Consider the following 14,216-nt stretch of genomic DNA (forward strand, 5'->3'; position numbering starts at 1 on the left):
TATTATTATTATTATTATTATTATTATTATTATTATTATTATTATTACTACTACGTCTTTCCTACATTTATTAAATAGTAACCTAAGTCAATCCAATTTGCCCAACTTATGTAATATCTAGCCTAATTCTTATTTAATTAATATCAATTTTAGTCAGAATTGATATTAATTCGAGCTGAATAAACCTTAACTTGACTCAATTTTAAAAATACTTGTAAAGCTCATACGAGCTGATCAAGCAATAAATATGATATCAAAGATGCATTTGAGCTAATCATCAATCTTAGCTTGATTCATTATTGAGATCGAGAAATTAATGGTCATCGGTGATAGATAAGTAATTCAAGATTAACTAGCACCTCTACCTAAATGCACGTAAAATAATCTTGTATTTAATCTCAAAACTATTAATATAAGCCAAACAGCTCCCTAGAGATAAACTACTACTATCAATAAGTTTGAAGAAGCTGGCAACACTTTGTCGACATGCCTGCTTTTTCACCTGCTTCAGCTACTCCGTGATTTTACTATATTACCCCCCAATTAATTATTATAAGTCATTTACATATAAAAAAATTAATAATATTTAATAAAAAATAAAATAGGCATTTATAACATGTCTGCTTCATCTACTGTTGACACATAATTTTGACCTCCCGATGCTCTCTTATGCTGCTATTTTATCAAAATTATTTAATTTCAAATATTAATATTTTTACACATTATTCTCGTATTATATAAACAACGACGTGTCTCATTAATGATTTAAATATTTACAAATTATTTTTATTAATTTTTATTATCGTTTTTTATAATTTATTAATTCAAATATAATATTTTACATAATTTTCTTACTTAAATCATCTTTCGTAAATATGCACCCTCACAATTTATAAATACATTGTCTAATTTTCATTATAATTAGAATTATTATTATTATTATTTTTAAATTTTGTAACTAATTTATTTAATTTGTTAACGACAATTTTATAAAATATTTCTTTATGTTATCTTAATTCTACATGCATTGTCTATTTTTAATAATGACACCTTATTATATTTATTAAATATCAGTCTAACTTAAAACAATTTTCCTAATTTATTTAAATTCTAACCATCGTACACTCAATTAATGTTAATTTTAACCAAATTAACATTAATTTCATTTCTGACTCCTTTTAAATAATTTTAATCTCAGCCATTGATAAAAAATGATCCAACAATTGAGATTCGTTCATCCTTACTTTCCTTTTATACATCAAAGAAACCATAATCTCTCCTTCTCAACAAAAATAGTGGTATCTCTCTACTCTTTCTCTATCTTCTCTCCCTTTCTCTCTCTAGACATAGCCGCCAGCGGATGCAATTACCAGTCGGCTGGCAACCTCGGCACCACCAGTGTCGCTTCACATTCGCCAACACCCTCCTCATCGAACCATCCCAATGCCTCGACCGACGAGCTGCCGACCAGCGTAGACCCATTCCCTTCTTTTCTCTCTCCAATCCCTCTCTTCCACAGAACTACAAGCTCTACACCACCACCGACAACCTGCCGTTGGTGGAAAACAAATACTATACCACTCTTCTCCCTCCATCCACCGTCCAAACAGAGATAACAAATACTATACCACTCAGTTTTTGGGTTCGTGCACAAAATAACAACATTTGAGAAGACTGCAGGATTGCAGGTATTTATGCTTCAGAAGATGGGTTTATGCAAATTTGATCAGTGTCAATAGGCTTGTTGACCTTCTAATTAGCTGACAATTCCTCGCCTCCTTGAGCCCTCTTCAGGCTCTTGTGCAATTTACTGATGCAGAAACTGCTACTTCAACAAAGGATGCCTTGGATGGAAGAAGCATTCCCAGGTGATTTTGGATTTATATTTCAGTTCGTTATGGATCGTTTTTGTAGATGTACTGCACACACATGGGCTGGACATCTTTGAGGAGCATTTTAAAAATAATTTACTGAAGGGGTACACATGCTCCGTAGCTTAGCTGTTCCATATACAGTTAATATTGACATTTGAGTCACCTTCTTCTTGTGCTCATGTCCATTCCAGCCATGTGGTTAGCGAGCCTATCAAGTTCTGCTTTCTAAATGCTTCTACAGAATATGTTTATAACTAGGAGTCTAGGACCGGTAAGCTTATTTGCTTACTGTCAAGTTAATTTGTATTTAAGTTAGTAATGTGGTTGACTGGTAGGATTATGAAGTGTAGTGATTGAAAATGTGTACTAGTGACTTGAAAATGGTTAAGTGTAGCGACTTGAAGTGTAAATTAGTTACTTGAAAATTGTCAAGTGTAGTCACTTGAAATGTGTACTAGTGAGTTGAAAATGGTTAAGTGTAGTGACTTGAAAATGTTTAAATATAGTGACTTGAAATGTCAATTAGCTATTTGAAAATGGCTTGAGTGTAGTGACTTGAAATGTGTACTAGTGACTTGAAAATTATTAAGTGTAGTTACTTGAAATTGCGAACTCGTGACTTAAAAATGATTAAGTGTAGTTATTTGAAATTGTGACCTTGTGACTTGAAAATGGTTAAGTGTAGTCAATTGAAATGTGTACTAATAACTTGAAAATAACAAAGTATAACTACTTGAAATGTGTAGTGTCTTGAAATGTGTACTAGTGACTTGAAAATAATTAAGTGTAGTGACTTGAAATGTATACTAGTGACTTTAAAATGATTAAGTGCAGTGACTTGAAAATAGTTATGTGTAGTTACTTGAAAATGGCTAATATATTGACTTGAAATGTATACTAGTGACTTGAAAATGGTTAAATGTAGTTACTTGAAAGTGGTTAAGTATAGTGACTTGAAATGAATGATTAAGTGTAGTGACTTGAAAATGGTTAAGTATAGTTATTTGAAATGTGAATTAGTTACTTGAAAATGGTTAAGTATAGTGACTTGAAATGTGAATTAATTATTTGAAAATGGTTAAGTGTAGTGATTTGAAATGTATACTAGTGACCTGAAAATGATTAAGTGTAGTGTTTTGCAATGTGAATTAGTTATTTGAAAATGTTTAAGTGTAGTGACTTGAAATGTGTGCTAGTGAGTTGAAAATGGTTAAGTGTGGTTACTTGAAAATTGCCAAGCACAATGACTAGACATGTCAATTAATTAGCTATTTGAAAATTATTAAGTGTAGTGACTTGAAAATGATTAAGTGTAGTTATTTGAAATTGCGAACTTGTGACTTGAAAATGGTTAAGTGTAGTTACTTGAAATTGTGAACTTGTGACTTGAAAATGATTAAGTGTAGTCACTTGAAATGTGTACTAATAACTTGAAAATAATAAAGTATAGTTATTTGAAAATGATTAAGTATAGTGACTTAAAATGTTGAATTAGTTAATTGAAAATGGTTAAGTGTAGTGATTTGAAATGTGTACTAGTGATTTAAAAATGTTTTAACGGTAGTGACTTGCAATGTGAATTAGTATTTGAAAATGATTGTGTAGTGACTTGAAGTATGTAGTAGTGACTTGAAAATGGTCAAGTGTAGTTAAAATGTGAATTAGTTACTTGAAAATGGTTAAGTATAGCAACATAAAATTATAATATCAACCCCTCTCTTCTATTTCATGTTCAATTTATGTAAGAGAATAACAAGATTTTATTGAAATAGATCTTTCTGTAATTTTACTACATTGTTGCCAATACTCTTTTTGTATTTGCTTTTTTTCTGTTGCAACTCTAATCTTGTCATTTGTCTTTTGTGTATTTTGTTGTAGAATCAAGCAATTTAGTACAAGCGGCCTCTTGTGGTGGAGAGGTCTTGCTCGATTGTTGGAAGTTAAAGGATTTGTTAAATGAGTTGAACGCCCATCTCAAGAAGACAACCAAGAGGATGAAAGCGATGATGACTCTGACGACGTGAATGAAAGTGATTCTAATCTTGATAATGTGGATGAAAATGATTCTGACCTTGATGGTTGGTAGTTTTATTGAGGATTCAAGTTTGAAATATTTTCTTTTGGACCATTTAAGAATCATACATTATTGATGTGGATGTTTTAAATTATTTTTTTTTGTTAGCTGTAATGATTTACATTAGACTTGTATTGAATGATGTCTTTGAGAATTATTGAAGGTTTTGAATAGATTTTTGATTAATTGTGAAATGTTTTTAGTAATTTATGTGTGAATTATTATTTGGAAATTTTCATGGGGATGTGCATGCTAAATATTCATGAAAATTTTCTTGAAAAAATTTGTTTTGCGGATTTACTTGGGGCATTTTATATGAATTTTCTTGCAAAATAGTTTGTAGGGAATAATTTGTGAATTTTTTCGTGGAAATCCGCAGGTAAAATTCTTTTTTTATGAAATTTTATCAAATAGTTCATGCAAAATTTTGGTAGTTAATCGCAAATAACGTATCTACGGATTTATTTTCGCAGCTAAATTACCTAGGGATTTACTTGGGAATCTTCGTGGGAAATAATTTGTGATTTTTTTTGTGGAAATCCGCAGGTAAAATTCTTTTTTTATGAAATTTTACCAAATAATTCATGCAAAATTTTGATAGTTAATCGCAAATAAATCCGCAAATAACGTACCTGCGGATTTATTTTTGCAGCTAAATTACCTAGGAATTTTATAAATTCGCAGGTAATAATTGACTATGAAAGTATTTCCTTTGGATTCTAATTGGTAAGAGAATCCACAGGTAATCAAATTACTTGAAATTTTACCACATTATCCCTATAAAAATCTCCAGATAATAAGCATTTTTCTTGTAGTAAAATTCTTCAAAAATAATATATTTTTAAAGAATTTGATACAATTCAATAATATTTTTGAAGAATCCGAGCAACTTAGATCATTTTCAGGAATATATATGGGCATGGCCAAATTGTCTAAAGGGAGACGCTAACTGAGGCGTGTTGTTCGTTGACACTCACACACCCTGTACATGACTGTGATACATTATCCAGATGTTAAAAACTCATCTCCCACTGTATCAACAACCTTTTATTGACAAAGTCTTTGGGTTGTTCGGTATATGTTGGTGGCAGATTCAAAATATTCACTAAAGAATTCAAAACGTGAAAAAGTAAATACATGAGAAGTCAAATAGAATTCAACATCTATGTATATACATAAAAAAATAAATGATTGTATATAAACAATGTAATTTTGCGTCAGAGAGGATTCATGCCTACAGCCTACCTAGCTCCGTCCCGTTGGATGAGATAGTTAAGCAAAAGTATCCCAGGAGATTATCTTAATTATCTCACTTTCTATATAGGTAATAATTCCATCATTTTAGTATACATGGATGGTGAGATAAAAGCTAAACTCAAATTTTATTAAAAATTATTATACTTATTTCAAGTACCAAATGACCCCTTCGAAATGTTTACTTACATACCTTCCATATAAAACCCTTCAAAACTTGCGCCACAATTCACTAAATGTTAAATTATATACCTTTTCCGTGTATCCTCAACCTCCTTCCATTCTAAAATTTAATTTCTCCACCGCCAAAAAATATGATGCAGTGGATGGGGTTGCTTCTCCTTTAACTAGAGGTGTCGAGTTCAAGCCCTGAATATGGAAAAATCATTGGTAGGGAGCGCTACCCCCGAATGGGGCCCTACTCGCCGCGAATCCGGATTAATCAGGCTCCAATATGGATACCGGACATTGAATAAGAAACCAGAAAAATAAAAAAATTAATTTCTCTTATTTTCATTGAGTTGATTAAAATTAAGACAAATTAATAAAGCTTGAACTGGCATTGGTGAAGTTACAAGTTTAATTTGTAGTATTAGGGTGTGCTAACGAAACGTCGAAGGATGCTTCTTAGGAAATTTTTTATACGGAGTTATATATTCAAGATATAAATTTAAGTTACTCTTGAAAATTCACACAAATTACCATTAAGCATCAGTTTAACATAACTGGTGATCAGATAAACACATTTTTATTTAACATCAATGTAATCTTGTGAATACCCATCCGTTACCGTGTCTATAAAACCAAGTGCGTGAAATTACTTGCTTTAGACTGATGTATCAAAATGAACCAATTATTTAACGGCAAGTGTAATTTGACAAGTGTATAAATTATTCACCTGTTATCAAGTGTGATTATTTGTGAACATGTTTTTATGAATAATACTCCAATCTAATCGAATGGGAGCATTTTTGTTTTCTTGCAATTATTTTAGCATTGAGGGGTCAGGTCATCATTTCTTTTTGGAGTTAATTAATAACGTAAATGATTTCTCAACTATCGACTTTTATTTTGAGAAAGTCACTCAATTTTTACTTTTCTTTAAAAGTCATTCAACTATAACTGTTTTATTCTGAAAGTCACTTAATTTTGATTTTTACTTTAAAAATCACTCAACTATAAGTGTTTTACTTACAAAGTCACTCAACTTATTTAATTAATTTTTTCATTAAAATTTACTTACATAAAATTTTTACTTAAAATCAAAGTTGAGTATTTTTTTGAGTAAAATATTTATAGTGAGTGACTTTTAAAATTAAGATAAAAATTGATTGACTTTTAAAATAAAAATCTATAGTTGAGTCAACATTTGGTTTATTAACCCTATCTTTTTATGACTAAACAGTAAACACATTCCTTAACATCTCTTACACAACTAAAGTGACATAAACAATGCTACACATTTTTTTCAAGATTGACTTTGAATTTTCTTCCCTTCATTGGATATCAAGCACATGCATTGCTCATTTTCACCAATTTCCAATTGTATTAATGAGTTGTATTTATTTGACTCAATCAAATCTATTTTTTCTTCCAGTGCTAAAACATTTTAATAGGAACCTTCTAGAGTTCTACGTGTTTTTGATAGAAGAAGAAAAGTAATAAGGAATAAATTAAACAGATGCATCTTCTCAAAATAATTTAATATCCTAGGCAATCGTCATACTCTTCCTAAAAAAGGAAAAAGAATTAAAACGACCATGACATAGCGGGTAAGAAAACTATATAAGGAAAATTGACTCAAATTGTATATTGCATATATATCTTGACCGGGACTTTGCACATTATCCCTTAAGCAAACTTTAGTTAAAAGTGATATTCTATTAATCTAATCATATTAGTTATACTTTTAATTCTAAAATTAACAATTTGTAGTTTATACGGTTATTTAATTGCGAGGATAGTATGAGAAAAAAAGTAGTATAGCTCTCTTGATTTGAGAAAAGATGAAATAATTAATTAAAATATTTATTTCTAACATAATGACTGAATAATATAATTGGCAAACAGATACAAATATTTTTTATCGAATATTATGTGTAACTTTCAGTTTAAAAGAAAAAGATGCTTACAATCTTTTGGGTTGACTATTTATTATTCTAAGTTAATTCCTTATATTGTCACTCAACTTAGAAAAATATCTTACTAAAGTCATTTTTGTTAATTTTAATAATGTCATTCAACTTTGTATATTTTCCTTACAAACTGATAATTGCTAAAATAGTCCTTGTTCTTTAAGAGAAAAATAATCAAAATAGTTCCTTAAATTAATTTTTGAATTGCAATGATCTATAGTCTTTAACAATATAAAATATTGATAATCTTTTAACTATAGAAAATAGTGCATACAATTTTAATTTAACTTCTAGTTATAATATTAACATAATATAGGCCATCAAAAGATGCGATTGATATTATTAAAAAGGCTTATATACATTCTATTTATTTGAAAACTTAGCAGTTCAATGATAAAATAATATTTTATATTATTCATTTTATAATTAATCTTTATTTTTTGATAAAATAGTAAAAATTTTAGTTGTTAGTTTCTTCTACTTCAAGAACTATTGTCAGAAAATTCATAATTCATATAAAAGACGGTGAATTTCTTCAACACCCCTCCCTCGATAATATATATATATATTGCCTCTAGATAGTAGAAAAACAATTTATATATAAATATTTTAAAAAATTTAAGGACATCAAAATATCATAAATCATTCAACATCAAATAAAATTAGAAAATTTCATGTAACCATTATGTAATTTAAAAATGTTAAAGTTTTTCAAATATTATTTTGTCAATCTTGTTATATTACTTGAAAAAAAATTATATTACCTCTTCAACTTGATTTTAAAAACTAAATACATCTCTCAATTTTATCTTTTATTTTCATAATATTATGATATATCTTTTAAAATTACATTACATCCTCCGTCCTATTTTAATTGGTCATCTTATGAAAAATAAATAAAATCAAAATATAATTAATTAATTTTTCTCATCATATCCCTACAATTCATAGTATACATTATATGTGAACAGTTTCAATTTCAATGTTCACTCTTATGCCTAATGAATATAATTAATATTGTTAAAGGGTGAATTAATAAAATTTTTCATTCAATTTATAATTTTGTAATCACTGTGTAAAATGAAACGTGCTCAATTAAAATGGGACAGAGAAAGTATATAATGAAGTAAAAAACTGAAATGTATTTGGAGGTATATTAATATTTTATATAAAAATAAAGATTATTTAAATTTACGATTTAACTTAACGGGCTATTTTAATAATTTTTTTTTAAAAAATAAAAAATATTTTAATAATTGTTAGTTTATAAAAAAAATATAAAATTAAATAATATTATTAAAATAAAAAACAAATAAATGATCTAAGTTGAGTAACAATACGAGGAATTATAAAAAAAAAAAAAAAAGGAGAGAGAACAAAAGGATAATGATCACTAGTTTTAAGGTGTAAGTATACTGATGACAATAATTGACCTTTTGTCTCTTTGTTTGAATTTTGATACGCCTATTTCTTTGACGAATTGGCTGATGTTTGTCTCTTCGGCAAGAGTGGACGAAAGTAATTATTCTTTAAGTTTTATAAATGATATTAAATTAAATATTTAAGATGTATATTATTTTTTGAGAATATATTAATTAATAAATATATATTTTTAATTAGTATTATAAAATATAATTGATTTATAGTTTAAAATTAATATATTTAATTAAACTAATTATATAAATTAAAAATATATCATTTTTAAGAATATCATGAAATGCATGTTTGACAAAGTAATTAATATTATAAATATACTTAATAAAAAAACTATTATAAATATAAGATCTTAAAATTATTAAAATATTAATAAAAGGATAAATTTATCAAGTCCAATCAAAGAATGAATGACTTGCAATGTGAAAATATCAAGTCAATACTAGTAAAATAAATAATTTAGAACTGAAAATATACCATAAGCTTAAAATTTAAAACAAAAAAATTAGCATAATATTCTTAGGTCAAATTTCAATGTAACATACATAAATAAAAGAAAAACGTAAGTCTACAATCATATTCAACAATAAATTTTACTTAAATTAAAAAATTAGAATACTCACAAATTATGCTAAATAAAAATAAATAAATATAAAATAAATAAAAAATAGACAATACAAATAAATGCATGAAATCACAAAAGTTAAAGGTTGAGAAATGAAATATAAATAATATAAAATAAGAAATATATTTTTAAAAAATATTAGAATAATAAAAATAAAAAATTATAATAAAAAAATAAAAATGAAAGTATAAATAAAAGAAAAAAATTAAAAGTAACCAACCTGTAATACACCATGTAACCTTAAATTATCTACTGATCAAGTAGTTACCTGATCAATCAAATATGTCAAATAATATAATAATATTTAATTACATCATATTTAATTTTCAAAATGACTTTTAAAACTGGCCCTTAGGGATATTTCTTTTAAAATTTTCAAGTAAATTTCACTTTACCATTTAAAATTTTATGCGTAAAGATGATATGTTCAGACTCATATCAATGGAATAAGGTAAAAATAGTCTTCTTATATAAATTTGAATAATTATTTTCTCATGAGCTAACTATTAGAATTAAATTAAATTTGAGATTTATATTTTTTACACATGAAATATCCTCTTATTTTTTCTCCAAAAATAAAAAAATTCTCGTGACACTGCAGAACGATAATTAGTCCTCAAAGTAGACATAGGACATGTCCGATGTTATGTTAGATCCTACATCAGTTAAAAATTCAGAAATAAATCTTTCTTATATAATTTTGGACAGTTCATACTTCATAAACTTAAATTTTACGATTGCATACTTGAGTGAAAATTAAAATTTTTAAAATCACTTGATTTTTCATCATTTTGTCTCATCTTTGGATGGTGCTAAATTAAATGATTACCAATACCTCACTCTCGAAGACTTTAAAATCATTTTGTTCAATTTGACATCATATTTTCTCTCGAACCCATTTTACTTATCACAATTCTTTTTATATATAAATAATAAAATTTAATTAATATAGTAAAATGTTCATATTAATATAAGAAAAATTATAATTTATCATACTTTTTACACAATTTTTAAATATTTTAATTTTAATTTTAAAATATTAATTTAATTTTACAAATTAATGAGATTAACTCTTGAGCAAAACATGACAATTATTTAAGAAGGAGGAAGTATATTTTTTTTCTTTTTTTAAACCAAAAAAAGCTTTTGACAGGAGATTTTTGTACATATAAAAATTTTTAAAAATGAAAAAAAAGTGAAATTTGTCCTCTTTATCTACACCAAATCCAACTTTGAGAGAGACTCCAGTAACACTCTCTGTACTCCCAAATTTCATAACCCTCTCTCTCTCTCTCTCCACTTTCTTTGTAACTGATTTGTGTTTTGCACTTTCCCACCCACAACAAAAATAAACAAAATTTGGTCTTGTTTACCTTTAACCTGGTACACTAGTAACCTTTTATTAGTGTGATCAGTCCAAAAAAACTGAATCTTTATATAGTTTATAAAGGATACAATATGCAAGATCCATCATCATTAATATATTCACAGATCAAGCCTCAATTCCCAGATCAAGAAGTATTGAAATGTCCTAGATGTGACTCAATCAACACAAAGTTTTGTTACTACAACAATTACAACCTTTCTCAGCCACGACATTTTTGTAAGAATTGTAAAAGGTATTGGACTAAAGGAGGTATTTTAAGGAACATTCCAGTTGGTGGAAGCTCTCGTAAGAACTCGAAGCGATCATCATCATCATCAAGTAGTAGTAAACAATCCTTAAGGACATCGTCTTTATCACCATCTTCAGCACAGAATGGAAAAATAGAGGTTTTTCCTACACCTGCTTTTCCAGCTTTTGATCAGGAAAGCCCGATTCTTGATGCGAACGGGCCTTTTGGCCCATTCCTGGTGTCCAACGGGTCAGAGATAGGCAATTTGTTAGAAGGTTTGAATCCAAACGGGCCTAATTATTCGGGCTCTGATGATGCTGCGGCTCAAAGTGAGAATAATAGTACCAGAGATGATGAATATTTGGATGTTCAGAAGGGTGAAGATTCTAATTGTTGGAATGTTAATACTAATAGTTGGGCTGATCTTGCTATTTACACACCAGGTTCAAGATTCCAGTAATTAATTACTAGTTATTACTACTTTATAGTGTCTAAAAGATTATGGTTAGAACTTGTACCAGTACTACTAGTATTTGAGTAAATGTAGTTAAGTAAAATCCCGAACTAGTTGAGATCGATCGGTATATGTTATGTTATGCTACTTGGTTAAGTGTGTGTTAATTTTATTTAAATATTTTTAAGTTGCAGATATTGTGGAAGTGTTGTTTTATTATGTCCGAATCAGTTTGCAATTTGCTGTGTGTCTCTGTCTACAAAGTTTGAACAAATGAAAAGTTTGAACAAATGAAAAGAAACTATCTGCTTAATAATAACACTAGTTTTGCTTGGGTGGTGCATAATTACATAGTTGTGTGTTATTTAAGACTTCATGTATGTTCTTCCCACGGCAAATGATAAGTGATGAAATTTCTTGCCTTTTACCTTTTAATCATTTCTAACCTAATCCCACTAGTGACTTTATTTTCATTACTTGAATATTTGCTTATGATTAAGAAATGGATCCTTGGGCGTGACTCAATCTCAAAAGTTAAGCTAACTTATGATAGGATGATTACCTAAGATCATATAAGGAGATCAAGGATCATTTAATCCATTGATGTGGGACTTCAACACTCCGCACGCGTAGGGCTAGATATCTTTGAATATTTGCTTTAGTGTTTATGATAAAGAAATGAACTTGGGTCTAACTCAACCTCAAAAGCTAAGCTAGCTCATGAGAGGAGGATTGTCCAAGATCATGAAGATCAAAGATCCTTTAACCCACCGATGTGGTACTTCAACACCCCCGCACGCACAGAGCTAGGCATTTGGAGCGTGGAGAATATAAGATGGGGTCCAACATCGAAAATAACGAACTGGATGGGCCTGATTTTGATATCATGATAAAGAAATGGACTTTGGTCTAACTCAACCTCAAAAGTTAGCTCATGAGGGAAAGATTGGTTAAGACCATATAAGAAGATCAAGGACCCTTTAACCCATCGATGTACAATTTACTTTTTCATGTTTAACTTGATATATAGAGCAATGAATAAAATAATAATTTTTTCATATCACCTTTAATTATTATAAGTCATTTCACTAATTGAAAAATGAATACTGCTTCCATTTTAAAGTAGTTATACCTTATTGACTTAATATTTCTTTTAAGAATTTATTTTATCAAATAAGTCTTTTTAATTATACTTTAAAAATATAAATTTGAGTATATATTTTTTAATTATTAAATTATTTAATTATTTAATAATATTAAAATAACATAATAAACTAAAGGGAGTAGTAAGGGGAGCGAGTAATTTATGGTGTATTGATGACGATTATCCCAAGATTTGGCATTACTCCAATAATGTAGGCAAATGTATGCAGTGTATTAGTGGCACTACGTACGTAATGGCAGACGTGTGTGGTGCAAATGACCATGTAGTAGATAGACAGCTCTCGTATTCTCTGTAAGGGGTCGTTTAAAAGAGTGTATAAAAATAATTCAAAATATGATATATTAGTAATTTTTGTATTAATAATATTTGTGTTAGTTATAAGTGCATTAGTTATATTTATATTTTTTTTATGTAATATTTGATTTGATGTATTAAAAAAACATGAATTATATAATTTTTTTAATTTTTTTTTTTACATAATACCGTTAATATATATGTTGGAAAGGATGCGAATTTTTTTTGAATGCATGCATTAAATTCATTGCATTACTAACGCCATGGATTTTGAGGTATTTACACACCTCAATACACAATAGAGTGTATAACTAATGCATGCATACATAAGGTAAAAAAGTATACCAAACAAAATATTAATAATACACATTAAACTAATGCATGCATTAATATTCCAATACACTCTACGAAACGACCCTAATAGGTATAGGCTTATCACTTCTTCCACAATCATCATATAGGAGCTTAGCCTAGGTTGATCGTGCCATGTGAAATTATTTGAAAAGAAGTTGAAATTTTGTTTAGATATATAATTTATTTTTTAATTTTATTTTATTTTATAAATATGAAAACTCCTGAAAGCTATTAAATATTTTCTTAATTATTATATATTAATTTTTAATTATTATATAAAATTATCAAATAAGTAAATCATAGTTCATAAATAAGAGTTCATAATACAAAGATTTCTGTGTTCTTTTTATAAATAAATGTTTGTGATTACAAATTTTTAAATATACATAATTTTATAAAGATTCAGTACTAATCAACTATAATAAATAGTTATTTTCTAATATAATTCTTTTACATATGTACTTCTCTTCACGCCGAGCATGAATCCTTTTGTAAAATTTAAAATGATGGGTGATTTTTATACAAAATATATTATAGAATAATTCACCGATATCACCAAATTGAAATTGGATAGTTCTTTACAAACTTATTTTAAATTTTATATTTTTTTTACAAGAAATTCTCTTTTTTATGCATAAAAGAACTTTATAACTAGACATAAAAAAATTTGAAAAAGTCATATTCTTCTAGTATTATTTTTTGTAGGTAAATGGTCATAAAAAACATTTCCTTCCGTAAACTGAGTTGTAAACACAGGTCAAGTGCCAAATAGGTCCAGTATTCATGTGGGTTGGTTTAAGATGAAGGGAATCAAATAAATTCAGCAGAGTGGTCCATATAATATAAGAGTTGTACCTCATGGTTTGTGGCCCATGTTGATCGAATTGCTTACCTTTGACAATTTTAGTTGATAATCATCACATCATATTCTGACTAG

The 14,216-nt window shown here is 27.8% G+C and overlaps 1 protein-coding gene and 1 long non-coding RNA gene across 2 annotated transcripts; both read left to right on the top strand.

Annotated features, from left to right (window-relative positions):
* Positions 1–1,278: 1,278 nt before the first annotated feature.
* LOC107854347 lies at positions 1,279–4,142 on the top strand. Its single transcript, XR_001669992.2, has 2 exons — positions 1,279–1,868; positions 3,753–4,142. It is a non-coding gene; the product is annotated as an uncharacterized LOC107854347 (long non-coding RNA).
* Positions 4,143–10,558: 6,416 nt separating this feature from the next.
* Positions 10,559–11,659, top strand: LOC107854361 (dof zinc finger protein DOF3.1). Its single transcript, XM_016699370.2, has one exon. The coding sequence runs from the start codon at positions 10,855–10,857 to the stop codon at positions 11,470–11,472; it is 618 nt and encodes a 205-aa protein (XP_016554856.2). The 5' UTR covers positions 10,559–10,854; the 3' UTR covers positions 11,473–11,659.
* The last annotated feature ends 2,557 nt before the right edge of the window (positions 11,660–14,216 follow it).

This window comes from Capsicum annuum, chromosome 6 (genome assembly GCF_002878395.1).
Source record: "Capsicum annuum cultivar UCD-10X-F1 chromosome 6, UCD10Xv1.1, whole genome shotgun sequence".
NCBI lineage: Eukaryota > Viridiplantae > Streptophyta > Magnoliopsida > Solanales > Solanaceae > Capsicum > Capsicum annuum.